The sequence below is a fragment of the Rhinoraja longicauda genome, chromosome 10 (genome assembly GCF_053455715.1).
Source record: "Rhinoraja longicauda isolate Sanriku21f chromosome 10, sRhiLon1.1, whole genome shotgun sequence".
NCBI classification, from domain to species: domain Eukaryota; kingdom Metazoa; phylum Chordata; class Chondrichthyes; order Rajiformes; family Arhynchobatidae; genus Rhinoraja; species Rhinoraja longicauda.
Genome location: NC_135962.1, coordinates 8806181 through 8822102, shown reverse-complemented (window position 1 = coordinate 8822102; position 15922 = coordinate 8806181). Strand labels below are relative to the sequence as shown.

Here is a 15922-nt window from a genome sequence, read left to right as displayed (position 1 = left end):
GGGGGGGATGGTGGTGGGGGGAGGAGGAGGAGGAGGGGGGATGGACTGGGTGAGGGGGGATGGAGTCGGTGAGGGGGGTGGAGTGGGTGAGGGGGAGTGGGGCGGGAAGAGGAGAGGGGGATGGAGTGGGTGAGGGGGAGGAGATGGGGGGATGGACTGGGTGAGGGGGATGGAATGGGTGACGGGGTGGGACAGGAGGCGGAGGATGGAGTAGGTGAGGGGGAGGAGGAGGGGCGATGGGGTGGGTGAGAGGGAGGGGTGGAGTGGGGGGGAGATGGAGTGGGTGAGTGTGGGAGGAGGATGGAGTGGGTCAATGGGGGGAGGGAGCATGGAGTGGGTGAGGGAGGTGGGGTGGAGTAGGGAGGAGGGGTGGAGTGGCGGGGGGATGGGGGGGGAGGGAATGAGGGGGGGGGTTGGGCCCAACGGGTACACTTGGCCTAGTATATACTAAAAATGAATACCCTCACAGTTTTTCATATTAGTGCACCTGCCATGCTCTAACCCACTCACTCAGCATGTTCATAACCCTCTGAAACCACTTTTCATCTTCATCCATATTAGATATCCCACCCGGTTTAGAATTGTCAGCAAACTTAGAATTATAATATTTCATCCCCTCGGGCAAATTATTACTATGGAAAGTGAATAGCTGAAACCTAAACACTTAGCATTGCTGTACCTCAATAGTCATAGCCTGTCAACCTGATAATGATTCATTTATTCCCACTCGTTGCTTTCTATCTGATAACACATTGTCAATCCATATGAGTATTTTGCCCTAACTCTTCTTAACTGCTCTTGTGTGAGACCTTATTGAATATCTTCTGAAGTCCAGAAACAACACATCTACTGGCTTCCCATGATCTACTTGTCATATACCCAAAGAACTCTTAGTCAAACATAATTTTCCCTTTGTTAATCCAAGTTGTTCTGTGCAGTCCTATTATTATTTTCCAATTGTTCTGTTATTGTATCATTCATTATAAATCATTTTCCCTACGGACATTTCATTCATCTTCATGGCTTGGTTTTTGCTCTGACATGCACTGTCAACTGTGGGACCTTATATAGACAGGTGTGTGCCTTTCCAAATCATGTCCAATCAATTTAATTTACCACTGGTGGATTCCAATCAATTTGTAGAAACATCTCAAGGATAATCAATGGAAAAACGATGAACATAAGCTCAATTTTGAGTGTCATAGCAAAGGGTCTGAATACTTATGTGAATGTGATATTTCAGTTATTTCTTTTTAATTACTTTGCAAACATTTCTAAACACCTGTTTTCACTTTTTATTATGGGATATTGTGTGTAGATTGATGATAAAAAAATGAATTTAATCCATTTTAAAATAAGGCTGTAACGTAGCAAAATGTGGAAAATGTGAAGGGATCTGAATACTTTCTGGATGCACTGTATATCCCACTGCATACTTTGATGGTTTTCCTTATAGACCACAACTCCAGCAATCTTGATATCATTTGCAAACGTACTAACTAACTAACCCATCTACATTTATGTCCAGGTCATTTATATATATTTCACAAACAACAGAGATCCCAGCACAGATCCCTCCAGAACTCCACTAGTTACAGACATCCAGCCTGAATAATGCCCTTCCAGCACAACCGTATATCTCCGATTAGTAAGCGAGTTCTGAATCCATACTACCAAGTCACTGTGTGTTCTTCAATTTCCCAAGCCTCCTGTGTCACAAGAAAATCTATGAATATGATCTATCATGTCAAAATTATTTTGCACCATTGATTTTCACTCTCACTATTAGTAGCACACGAGCCCCGTTTCCTATTTGCCTGACTTTTCTGAAGGCAAAATACTGCTAGAATTTTATGTTTATAGCTTTGATCACCCTGCAAACACCTTTCCATAACACGATTACATCTAACTCATTTACGTTTATTTGTTCCATTAATTACCTTGTTGCCAATCATTGTGCACTCAATACAGCACCCTTAAATTTGTCATTTTCGCATTATTCTTTACTTTAACCCCCTGTGCTGCTGTTTTGCAGCCTATATATTTCACATAACTTTTTAAATCATTTCACCACTTTCTACTTTTCCCTTTCCTTCCTGTATTCCCGTTGAAGTTACCAACCCTTCTATTTGTTTAAACCTTACACAATGGCATGTACAAGAACCCCCAAACTCTCCGTGCACTCCCCCCCCAGCGCTCTCCCAAATCCTTTTTTCTCTCCCCTCCGCCCTCTGCTCACTTTCTAACTTCTCTCTTGTTTCCCTCTGTTCTCTTTCCACCTTCATCCTCCTACCTTTCCCTCTGTTTTTCTCCTCTGCCCTTTCTTCACACCCCCTGCCTTTCTTTCCCCTCTGCTCTCATTGATGGGTCTGTAGGGACATAGGGATTGGCTGGGAGAGTTCGAACCCTCGGATTGGCTAGCGATGTCACCATGTATGCCAGCGCGGGAGAGATAAGCAGTCTAGCGTTGAACTCAGTTTAGGTAAGACGTTTTGTTGGTTGTCTACAGTTTTGAGTGTTGCGATTGTCACGGAGTTTTTGGCCCATGCAATAAACTTCGTCTGCAACATCCATCCGCTACCAGACTCGCCACATTGGTGACCCCGACGTGATCAATGATCACAAGAGCATGTCGCAGGAAGGAGCGAACAGTGGGCAGCCGAACGCAGGCGGCGTTTACCTACCCCCGTTCTGGGCCCATCAACCGCACCTGTGGTTCGTGCAAGCAGAGTCCCAGTTCCACCTCAAGAAAGTCTCGGAGGACCAGGAGAAGTTCCACCTTTTGGTAAGCTGCCTACAGCCCGAGGTGGCCGCGCGGGTCGGATGGTACCTGACCAACCCCCCCCAAACCGAGAAGTACGAGGGGCTCAAGAAGCTCCTGCTGAGGACTTTTGGTTTTAGCCAAAACCAGCGGGCCCTGAAACTCCTGCATTTACCGGAGCTAGGGGATCAGCTACCGTCTGTCCTGATGACCGAAATGCTAACCTTGATCGGCGACCACCAGCCTTGCATGATGTTTGAAGTGGCATTCCGGGAGAAATTGCCTCTTTCGAAGATCCGGTAGCGTTCGCAGAGAAGGCCGATGCGCTCGTTACGGAGGATTCCACGGGAGACGACTCGGTAAATCGGGTTTCAAGGCCTTGCAGCAACCGGCCGCGCGGCCAAGATGGCGGCGCATCAGCCGCCATTTTACAGAAAGTCCGCCAAGACGGAGCTGCAGCGTCCGCTATTTTGCAGCGGGCCCAAGCAACAGAGCCGCACAGGCGCGGCTGGTGTTTTTTCCACAAGCGGTGGGGCGGTGAAGCCCGAAATTGCAGGGCTCCATGTACCTTTCCGGGAAATGCCTCGGCCGATCGAATATAGAGGCAGTCTCGATCGGCCGCAACCGCCGCCTCTACGCCACGGATCGATACGGGAGCGGTCGTTTGCATCGTGTCTCCCTACGGCTGCGAAGTTCGAGCAGGTAGGAAAGGTCCGTCCCTCTTCGCGGTCAACGGCAGTCCCATCCGCACCTACGAGGGCCATGTCCCTGTCCTTCTGGTCCGTTGCCGACGTGGGCCAGGCCATTCTGGGCGCGGATTTCCTCTGGGCTTTTTCGTTGGTCGCAGACGTCTGCGGGAAGGGCCTGCAACCCTCGGCAGCAGCGTGGAGCCTGCTACTCCTCCACCCGCCACCCTACCCTGCCCGTCGATCCGGGCCATCACCACGGCTCCCGATCAGTTCGCTGCGGTCCTCGCCGACTTCCCGCAGCTCCTCGTACAGCGTTTCGATGCCCCTTCCACTAAGCACGGTGTCGTCCACTTCATCCCTACCGTGGGGCCGCCTGTATTCGCCCGGGCTCAACGCCTGCCTCCCGACAAGCTGGCCATGGCTCGGGAGGAGTTCCTGAATTTGAAACGGCTGGGGATTGTTCGGCCTTCAGACAGCCCGTGGGCCTCCCCCTTGCATATGGTCTCTAAAGCATCTGGGGGGTGGAGACCATGTGGGGATTACCGGCGTCTTAACGCTGCCACCCGGCCTGACCGCTATCCGATCCCTCACATACAGGACTTCTCAGCCAGCCTCGAGGGCGCTACGGTTTTCTCGAAGATCGATTTGGTGCGGGGATATCATCAGATCCTTGTCCACCCACCGGACATTCCCAAGACGGCTACGATTACTCCGTTCGGGTTATATGAGTGGTTGCGCATGCCGTTCGGTCTCAAAAACGCGGCTCAGGCATTCCAACGTCTCATGGATCATGTGGGTCGCGGATTGTCTTTTGTGTTTATTTATCTCGACGACATTCTGGTTGCTAGTCGTTCGGTCCCAGAGCACCTGGTCCACCTTCGCACTGTGTTCCAGAGGCTGCAGGACCACGGCCTGATCCTCCACCCGTCCAAATGCCAGTTCGGCCTGTCCGCGGTGGATTTCCTGGGTCACCGGGTCACACCGGCCGGTGCCACTCCCTTGCCTGCTAAGGTGGACGCCGTCCGCTCTTTTCCCCGCCCTACCACCATCAAGGGCTTGCAGGAATTCGTGGGCATGGTGTTGCCTTACTCTAGGGGCTACACTCATCTCCTGACGGTGGTCGACCGTTTTACTCGTTGGCCGGAGGCTTTTTTGTTGTCGGACACCTCGGCGGCCTCCTGTGCACGGGCCCTGGCGTTACATTGGGTTGCCCGTTTCGGCGTCCCGGCCATCATCACTACCGACCGGGGCGCCCAGTTCACCTCATCCCTGTGGGTCGCGCTTGCGCAGCTGTATGGGTCCCGCTTGCAGCAGACCACCGCCTATCATCCCCAAGCTAAAGGGATGGTAGAGCGCTTCCACCGACAGCTGAAGGCGTCCCTCTGTGCCCGCCTGACCGGCCCTGACTGGGCTGACCAGCTGCCTTGGGTCCTCCTCGGCATTCGCACGGTCCCTAAGTCTGATCTGGGTACTTCCTCGGCGGAACTCGTCTACGGCTCGCCCCTGCGGGTGCCGGGTGACATTCTTCCCTTATCCTCCGCCCTGCCGTCGTCCGTCCCATCAGTTTTGGCTTCTCTCCGGGCGCGGGTAGGTTCCCTGGCCCCAGTCCCGGCCTCCCGTCACGGGAGTACCGCACGTACCGGCGGACTTGCATGACTGCGAGTTCGTTTACCTCCGGCGGGATTCCCATCGCCCCCCTCTGCAGCCGGTCTACCAGGGCCCGTTCCAGGTGCTGAAAAGAGGGACGGTCACCTTCACTTTACAAGTGGGCACCCGACAGGAGCTCGTCTCTGTCTCCCGGCTGAAATCGGCCCACTTGGATCAGGACCGTCCCGTGCTGGTGGGCCAACCTCCTCGCCGGGGCCGCCCTCTGGTCGGCCCACCTGGTTCCCCAGCTGTGTCGCTTCTCCCACCGCTCGGGCCTCCGCTGCCCACGGCCGTGTTTCCTCTGCCCCCTCCAGCCGCGCCCCCATCGCCTACACCTGCAGGGTCCCCCCTGCCTTCCCCTCCAACGGCGCCCCCATCGTCTCCTCCGGCAGGGCCCTCCCCGCCCCCTTCGTCGCTGCCGGTACCGGCCTCCCCTCTCCGTACGCGTTCTGGTCGGGCGGTCCGGGTGCCCGTTAGGTACGGTATCGAGGGTTCTGGGGGGGTCATGTAGGGACATAGGGATTGGCTGGGAGAGTTCGAACCCTCGGATTGGCTAGCGATGTCACCAGGTGTGCCAGCGTGGGAGAGATAAGCAGTCTAGCGTTGAACTCAGTTTAGGTAAGACGTTTTGTTGGTTGTCTACAGTTTTGAGTGTTGCGATTGTCACGGAGTTTTTGGCCCATGCAATAAACTTCGTCTGCAACATCCATCCGCTACCAGAGTCGCCACAGGTCAACACTTAAGTTTCCAAGCATGCAATCCAATTGAGCACAATTAATACTGATATCACTGCAAATGTATTAATACCAGTTCCATGCAAATATATGAAAATATATCATTAGAGAGCAATAGCTATGGATATGTCATGGAGATCTCTGGGAGCATAACACTTGCACATTTACAATTCTTACTGTGGCTGCAACATACTGTATATAACTGGCAAAAGCTTGCAATCAGTGACATATTCATTTATGTGGATAAGTACAGATAATCATAGCCATCATTGAAAACTCTCATCTCCCGCAAATTTGTTCAGAGGCATTAACCAATCATGCATGGTCCCTGAAAAGCTGTTCAGGATATTTGCAGAAAGATGCATGCTGAGGTAGAGATGCAGTTATTCTTATTACACTTTATGAGGCACATGCGGTGCTGAGATTTAATTTATGTCGATGGTGTTGCATCTTTTCAAGTTTTCTGCACAAAAGCAGAGATGTGAGTTGCAGCGCATTGCTGCAGAAGAGTTCTTGTTAAACAAGGAGGAAGGCAGTGTTGCCTGTTGCAGAGGCAGACCACTCTATTATCCCAGCGTGCCTGTCCCTGTTAAGTGCTAATTTGATATTAGCATCATGAGAGAACAAGAGAGGACATGATTCAGAAAGATGACACGTGGCATATTGGCTGTAGTCAGATAGAATGCCAAAGGAGATATTTTCGTAGGTTCTAGGAGGTTGAGACCAGGCAGTTGTGCTGTATCAAATGAGCCACACATCCTGGAAGTTCATCTGAGATCGCTCTTGAGTAGGCACTCTAATATGGTTGTCACAGTGCTGGCTTGTAAACCTAGGTCAGTGAGTTCAGGAAGCACAATTGGAGCTGGTAACAGCCAGAAGAACTTCAGTTCCACTTTTGAAATGATTTGTTCTTGATAGCCAAACAATGGTAATGTCAACAGAACACGACAGCTGAAGGAACAGTTTCCTTGCTCTATTGATTCACTCAACCCTCCAGATCTCTACTATACGATACGATAGAACTTTATTTATTCCAGGAGGGAAATTGATCTGCCAACAGTCATAAAACACAAAAAATAAAAAATACATGAAACTAATCTTCACTCCCAGGTACAACATGGAGCTGTTATGCAGGAGATTGAGTAGCTTTGAGAGATAAGACCTTCATGTTCTAGGGTCTATTTGCCAGTCTTTGACAACACTAGTGCAACCAGTAACAGAAATGAGAGAAATGAGATGTGATGTGTTGGACCATATCTGAATAACTAGAAGTGGGAAGAAATAGTAGCACTCTTAAAGAATACTAAAGTGGATAAATCCTCAGGACCTGACAAAGTGCATCCTCTGACACTGTGGGAAGCCAGGGAAGAAATTGCTGGGCCCCTGGCAGAGACATTTGCATTGCCGTTAGCCATGCGGGAGGTACTGGAAAGTTGGAGCTGAATAATGATGTACCTTTATTTAAAAAGCACTTGCAAGGATAAGTCTGGGAACTATGTCAATTAGCCCTGCCATCAGCCATCGATAAATTACTGGTGAGGATTCTGAAAGACTGGATCTACGAGCATTTGGATAGGCAAGAAATTATTAGGGATAGTCAGCATGGCTTTGTGCATGGGAAATCGTTTCTCCCCAATCTAACAGTTTTTTGAGACAATTGACGAGGGCAGGGCACTTGTGAACTTTAGCAAGACCTTTGACAAGATTCCACGAGTGGGAGAATCGAGGACCAGAGGAAAGAGATGAGGAGGAATTTCTTTAGTCAGAGGGTGGTGAATCTGTGGAATTAATTGCCACAGAAGGCTGTGGAGGCCAAGTCAAAGGATATTTTTACGGCAAATATAGATAGATTCTTGATTAGTACGGGTGTCAGGGGTTATGGGGGAAGGCAGGAGAATGGGGTTAAGAGGGAAAGATAAATCAGCCATGATTGAATGGCGGAGTAGACTTGAAGGGCGGAATGGCCTAATTCTGCTCCAATCACAATGAACTTATGTTATGGTAGACTGTTCTTGAAGGTTAGATCACATGGGATCAAGAGTGAGCTAGCCAACCAGATTCAAAATTGGTTTGGGGAAAGAGTCAGAGGATAACAATGAAGGTTGTTTTTCTGATTGGAGACCCATCATCAGTGGTCTGCCGCAGGGATCTATTGCTTAACACTATTGTTTGTCATCTATAATAATGATTTGGATAACTGTTAAAGTAATTAGTTAATTTACAGATAGCACCAAAATTGATGGTACAGTGGATATTGAGAAGACTTATTTAGGTTTACAAAATGGTCTATATCAACTAGGGAAGTGGGTCAAGAATGGCAGATGCAATTTAACTTTGTTAAGTGTAAGATTGTGCATTTTGTAAGTCAAACTAGAGCAGGACGTACATAGTAAATGGAGTATGTTGTAGAGCAAAGAGACCTACTGTTACAAGTGCAAAGTTCCCTGAACGTGGTGACACAGGTAGATGGGGTGGTGATGGTATTTGGCATGCTTGCCTTCATCGGTAAAGCTATTGAGTATAAGAGTTGGGACATCATGTTACAGCTGTACAAGACAGTGGTAAGTTCACATTGGAGAACAGCGTGCATTTGTGGTCACCCCGCTGAAGGAAGGATATCATTAGGCTAAAAAAGTATACAAAATCATGAGAAGCATAAATAAGATGAATTATCTGTCTTTTTCCCAGCGTAGAGATATCCAAAACCAGAGAGCCTAGGTTTAAGGTGAGAGGGGAAAGATTTAAATGAAACGTGAGGGGTAATTTTTTCACGCAAAGGGTGGTGCATACATAGAACAAGCTACCAGAGGAAGCTGTAGAGGCAGGTACTATGGGGACATTGAAAATACATTTACATAGCTACGTGAAAAGGTAAAGTTTAGCAGGATATAGGGCAAATGCAGGCGAATGGGACTAGTTCAGCTATAAAATCTGTTTGGAATGGATGAGGTGAACTAAAGGGTCTGTTTCCGTACTATATGATTCTATGATTCTCACCTCAATGTCTCCTAAACTGCCTGGACTTTTTTAAAGTGCAGGTCCTGAATCACTGATTAATTCTTCTTGGTGGCATATTCTCTGTTGTCTTATGTGGTGTAGCTTGTACTCCCGTCCTGTGAGTTCTGAGGTGACCGTGAGAACACTGGTGAACCTGCAAATTCTGCTACATATAACGTATGAGGTGCTTTTTGGGTAGGTGGCTGGGTGGTTCATGAGGAGTCTGCTTTTTCCATCAATGGTGTTGGGCTTCCATGTGCTTTAGATGCATGGACACGTGGTTCTCAGTGCCATTCCAATTGTCTGTTTTCTGCCTTGAGCAGTCCTGGGCCAAAGATTCTTAGAATTCAGTAAGGTTTTGCATCTTTTCACGGACAATTTAAGAATAATTTTGAGTTTTTCCTCACTTCATAGGTAATATCTTTCTTTGTTAAAAATGGTGTGCCTATCTGGGACATCTGGTCTAGGCCTTTGCAAATGTGTGGCCTAGCCGAAGAGGCCAGAAGTGTGTAATTAGGGCCCAGTGCCAGGAATGTTAGCCAAGGGAATGATACTGCTGTCGGGTTGCTTATTTGCACAGGGAAATTGGAAACAAATTGTGAAGATCAGGTTGAGTTATCTCTCGTAATAAGCTACCTGTTGTCTTTTGTCCTGTTGTCATAGTTTAGGTTTATGTTCAGGTGTATAAAAAACTATCAAAAGCTTTGTTTTGCATGCTATCTAAACAGATCAGATATACCATACAAAATACAATCAAGTCAAACTCAAGTACAATAGTTATAGGAAAGGGGACGATACAACACAGAATATTGTTCTCAGCATTGTCGCATATTATCATGATGAGTTCCACAGACAAGGTCCATTGTTCACAATGGGTTCAGAAGCCTGATAACAGAGGAGAAGAAGCTATTCCTGAGTCTGGTGGTACATGCTTTTAAGCTTCTGTTCCTTCTGCCAGACGGGAGCCGAGAGAAGAAGGAATAAGCAGGGCAGGACATGTCTTTGATTATGTTGCCTGCTTTTCCGAGGCTGCGTGGTATAGATGGAGTCAATGATGGGAAGTGTGGTCCGTGTGATGGACTGGGTTTCATCTACAACTCTGCACTTTCTTGCACATATTGCAGAGCAGGAATCACTGCTGTCAACTTCATTGTTGATGTGTGCCTTCAATTACATGTGGGAAGTGATCCAAGTTTCCCTGGAATAGAATCAAAGGTCAGCACACATCAAATGCAGAAAAACACATAAAAGGAAGTCTTTGAAATTATCTTTTTGGTGGGCACTGACTACCTTTCTATCCTTATTCACAAAATGCTGGAGTAACTCAGCAGGTCAGGCAGCATCTCAGGAGAGAAGGAATGGGTGACGTTTCGGGTCGAGACCCTTCTTCAGACTGATGTCAGGGGGGCGGGACAAAGGAAGGATATAGGTGGAGACAGGAAGATAGAGGGAGATCTGGGAAGGGGGAGGGGAAGAGAGGGACAGAGGAACTATCTAAAGTTGGAGAAGTCGATGTTCATACCACTGCGCTGCAAGCTGCCCAGGCGAAATATGAGGTGCTGTTCCTCCAATTTCCGGTGGGCCTCACTATGGCACTGGAGGAGGCCCATGACAGAAAGGGCCTTTCCACCTTTCTATCCTTGATAAGTTCACTACCATTTTTGGCATTCTGTGGCATGGGACCTGGGTAGTTTGGGCTGTATATGAACTTAACACGACTGAAAAATCTGTGCATGTCATGTCTTCTTTTCACTATATACTCTAAATGAATGCAACTTGTATTTAGATTTTATCTCTTTAAAAAGAGAATTGTCAGACTGTGGAATAGTTTGGCTGATATAGAAATAAATGCATGTTCTGAGGGAAAAGTGAATAAGTATTTGAGACATTGAAAGACAGATGGCTTTAGAGCTGGCGAAAGAGATATGCTACGCTTTTGCACTTCATTGCACAAATGTTGCCTTGGGATAAATTGTAGTTACCTGAACAAGCTTGTACAAGAGAAGTCATCTCTGAGACCGAGGGACTTGTTCAGCAGGACACCGAGTATCAGACTTACAGAGAGTTGTGAATCTCTGGAACTTGTGCAAAGGATATATGAAAAAGAAAAAGGCTCATATTAGCACAGAGTATGAAATTAGTAATGTCAGACATTGAAATTTGTGTTCAGGTTGAACACTGATTTTCTGGCACCCTCAGTTCCAGAGCCTTCCTGGATATCCGCTAATGACAATCCTCCCGTGTGTCTAAAGCACCATGGAGTGCTGGAAACTTAAATAAAGCAAATATAAGATGTAAACTGAATGTGAATGGATTGGCTTGACGACTCATCCCGGCTTGTACCGTCTCCACGGCTGTTTATGCCCTGGCTTCCCACGCCACTGCCGACTCACAAGATGCACCAGCGAACCTTTCTTCACCCACCAAAAGGACACAAAGTACTGGAGTATTTCAGCGCACCAGGATCTCTGGAGAACACGAGGAGGCGACATTGGGACCCTTCCTCAGACTGATTCAGTCGGCTGAGTTACTCCAGCACTTTGTGTTTCAGTGGGCCCCCTCGATTGCTGTGGGGTTGCCTCCCCGCTCACCAGCTGTTGCTTCCAAGATGGAGTATGTCGGCGATTCCGAGGCAGAAGGAGGATGGGGTAGTGATGGGGGTAGGAGGGGCTAGGGGAGAGGAGGTGGGGAGGAGTAGGTGGAAGGAGGGGATGGAAGGGGAATCCGCAACTTCCGACCTTTGGATCACCGAAGCGGGTCGTTAAAATGAAGGTTTAGTGTTTTGTCTTTGCAAAACAGTTAGGAGTAAAAAATCAGAGCATAGTTAATTCTTTCATGATGGAGAGACACGACTGGAAAGAGCATTTGCCATTCGCATTGCCATCTGTGGCTGCTCAGGGAATTTCAACTGAGCTCTCGTAATTTTGTCTGAATTATAGGGATGGGCGGACCATCAGTTGCCTAAAAATCGGTGTTCAAACTGTAATACATTTAAAAAATCTACGGTGAAATTCTGCTGATTTCTCGACTGCGCTATAAATTTACAATCTCACTTCTATTACTGTTTTTTCTAGGAACATATTGATAAGGCCATTGAACTGCAAAGTGATGATCCCTCTTTATATTACCTGTTGGGAAGATGGTGCTACGAGGTAAAATCAGTTTATAACTTTCATGTTGCGTCTGTCTTGTCTGTGGACGTAGTTTGTCTGTGATTTCATGGTTATGTAGGACGTCATTGCAGATACAAGGTTCATTTGCTTCTGAACCATAGACCTCAATTCCTTGATATTTCAAAAATGTATTTATTATCTCTTTAAATATCCTCAATTATTTTGCCTTCAAAACCCTCCAAAGTTGAGAATTCCAAAGGTTCATAACTCTTTGAGATTTTCCTCAGTTTAAATGACTATTTCCTAATCTTTCAATGGTGACATCTCCTTTGAGATCCATTAGTGGAAACATTTCAACATTTACCTTGTTATATCCTATCAGGCACATAGAAACATAAAAAAATAGGTACAGGAGTAGGCTATCCGGCCATTCGAGCCAGCACTGCCATTCAATATGATCATGGGTGATCATCTAAAATCAGTACCCCATTCCTGCTTTTTTCCCATATCCCTTGATTCCTTTAACCCTAAGAACTAAATCTAACTCTCTCTTGAGTAACATCACACCATATTTTCCTAAACTCTGAAGAATATAGATTTAATCTCTTTAGAGTTACAGAATGGAAACAGTTCCCTTCGTGGGTCCATACTGACTATTGATGAGTCGTTCATAATAGTTCTCTTATCCCACTTTCTCATCCAGTCCCTACACAATACGGGCAATTTACAGCAGCCAATTAACTTACAAACCCGCATGTCTTTGGAGTGTGGGAGGAAACTTGAGCACCCGGAGAAAACCCGCAGTCAGAGGGAGAACGTGCAAACTCCCACAGATAGCACCCGAGGTCAGGAATGGACACAGGTCGCTCATGCTGTGAGACAGCAGCTCTGCCAGCTGCATCGCTGTGCCACCACTTTACCCACTCATGAGAGGACAACCCTCCCATTCCCATTCCCAGGAATTAGCCTGGGAATCTTTTGGATCGCCGCCAATACCAATATATCTTTAGGTAAAGGTATCCAAAACTACATAGTATTGCAACTGTCGCCTCATCAGTACCCTGCAGAATTATAACAATATTTTCATATTTCTGTACTCCAGCCCTCTTTCAATTAAGGCCAATATACCATTTGCCTTGTAACTTCTTTCTGCCTTTGAGTCTAAATCTTAGTCACAACATACCTCCCATCCATTTTTGGTGCCATCAGCAAAATTTAGATACCTTACATTCCATCTCCCCTCCAGGTCATAAATAGTATAAAAAGTAAAACATTTGAAGGCCAAGATCTGAACACCCTTTACATTTTTGCAGTCTGAAAAAGGTGCAATTATTTCTATTCTTGTGAGATAACCAATCTTCAGTTAATGCTAACACATTCCCTCAGTACCATAAGCTGTTGTACCTTATGGCACCCTGTATTTACCACTTTTGGTGTCTTATTTTGAATTTAGTTAAACCTATTGGTAAATCTAACTTTTTCACATTAAAAAAGCATGTTTTAAAACTTAAACGTAAAACAAGTTAAAAGTCTCCATAAAATTTGAAGAATTGCAATTCACATAAAATCCAGGGTATGGTGGTAAAGTAATCAAATTGGTATCATGAATACACAATCTGGAGACCTGACTACAAATCTCACCGCAGCAGCTGTGGAAGTTTAATTAATAACCTGGAATTTGGGATAGAGAAAACACCAACTAGCCTTCATAATGAATGTGGTCAGACCAAAAATCCCAGACTAAAAACAGAAAATACAGATAATGCTCAGCGGGTCAGCGCACATCTGTGGAAGGAGAAACAGAATTAATATTCCTGGTCTTCAAATTGAAACATTAACTCTGTTTTTCTTTCCACAAATGCAATCTGACCTGCTGATTATTTCCAGCATTTTCTGGTGGTTGGGTATTATCCCTATTCACAGAGATGAGACATGGCTTTGTTGAATGCTCGTGAATGTGGAGTGCAGAAGGGATAATGTGACGAGGGATAAGGGCTGAACAATTAAGGTAAATAATAGACATTTCTGATAGATATCCCAGTCAGACATTGACCGTGAGTGCCCAGGAACAGCATGTTCCAAGATCCATTACAGTGGTCCGAAAGAATTGTTGTATGGGCAATAACATAATTCTTTCTCATCATAAAACTTGCATCAGGCACACAGGATGATGCAATGCAGGAATTTTCAGAGATAGTCAATACCTTGTTTCACTCTGGAAAAAGAAAGATTTTCTAATAGTGTTATGCTAATAGAAAGAGCATTGCATTTCTATGCAACTGTAGCGACCATAGAAAGTGGTCTTAGTTGTCGAACCCTCAGATTGGCCAGCAAGGTCACGTGTGGGTGCGACCGTAGGGATTGGTCCAGAGAGCGACACAGCTGATTGGACAGCATGGTCATGTGCGCTTTTGGCGCCCAAAAAGAGTCAGTTGGGAGACGTCTTCGAAGAGGACAGTTAGTTTTAATGGTTGTCTGTAATCTTGTTAAGAAAACTTTGTAATCGAATATTGCTGTCGCAATAAACTTCTTCAACAAAGAACAAGTTTCCAGACTCGCCATATTGGTGACCCCGACGTGATCCAGCCGATCACTTACCATGAGTGAATCAAACGCCTCGTTGTTGGTTCCTACGCCCAGCACACCGGAGCTAAGCGCGGTCAGCGTTCACCTTCCGTCGTTTTGGATACATCAACCACAATCTTGGTTTGTCCACACCGAAGCCTAGTTTCACTTAAGAAGCATCTCAGCAGACGCAACAAGGTATTACTACCTCGTCAGCACTCTACCGCCGGAGACGACCGCGCGGGTGATGCAGTTCATCGTCAATCCTCCGGCAGAAAACAAGTATGAGGCCATGAAGGCACTGTTGTTATGGACCTTCGGGTTCAGCAGGCAGGACCGAGCTAAGCGTCTTATGCACCTACCGGATCTCGGAGATCGGCTGCCGTCCGTTATCATGGCTGAAATGTTAACGCTAGCAGGTGAACATACGGATTGCCTCATGTTCGAGCAGGCATTCCGAGAGAAGCTTCCCGAAGATGTCAAACTTATGCTCACGGATTGTTCTTTTAAGGACCCTGTGGCATATGCAGAAAAAGCTGATGCGCTCATGGCGTCCAAATCGAAAGAAAGAAGTTCGATCAACAAGGTCTCGACATCAGCGGCCGCGCCACAGCGACATCAAGATGGCGCCGCGTCTCCCGCCATTTCTCCAAAAGCCCGCCAAAAAGATCCGCACAAGCTGGTGCTATTACCATCTACGATGGGGTGGAGAATCCCGCAACTGCCGCTCGCCTTGTACCTTCTCGGGAAATGCCTCGGCCGATCGTACATAGAGGCAGTTGCGATTGGCCAGAACCGACGCCTCTACGTCCGAGACCGATACACGGACACAGAATTTTTGGTTGACACGGGAGCCATTGTCAGTATCGTACCGCCGACCGACCTTGAGACCAGATCGAGTAAGACAGGTCCTACCCTCATCGCGGTTAATGGCAGCCCCATCCGCACGTATGGTACGCGGAAAACGTCCCTGGTTTTAGGCCTCCGCACGTATGAATGGCCATTCATTATAGCAGACGTCAGCCAGGCGATCCTAGGCGCAGATTTCCTCTGGGCCTTTTCACTAGTCCCCGACGTCCGCGGTAACGACCTCCGACCCTTCGCCAGCAACGATGAGCCCGCCGCTCCGACAACCGCCACTCCGCCCAGCCTGACTGTCCAGGCCGTCGTCGCGGCCCCCAACTCGTATGCTGAGGTCCTGGCGGAGTTTCCAGAGCTGCTCATCCAGCGTTTCGACGCCCCTTCGGCCAAGCACGGCGTGGTCCACCACATCCGCACCGAGGGCCCCCCCGTTTTCGCTCGGGCCCGGAGGCTACCGCCCGACAAGCTGGTGGTGGCGCGGGCGGAATTTAGGAAGATGGAGGAAATGGGCATTGTCCGTCAGTCCGACAGCCCGTGGGCCTCGCCGTTGCATAT

At 47.4% G+C, this 15922-nt stretch overlaps 1 protein-coding gene across 1 annotated transcript in view; it reads left to right on the top strand.

The window, feature by feature from the left end:
* LOC144597184 (regulator of microtubule dynamics protein 3-like) overlaps positions 1 to 15922 on the top strand; it is a 205655-nt gene that overhangs the window by 159578 nt on the left and 30155 nt on the right. Inside the window, exon 8 of the mRNA XM_078406175.1 lies at positions 11903 to 11980. Coding sequence (XP_078262301.1) covers positions 11903 to 11980 — 78 coding nt within the window. The remainder of the gene's footprint in view (positions 1 to 11902; positions 11981 to 15922) is intronic.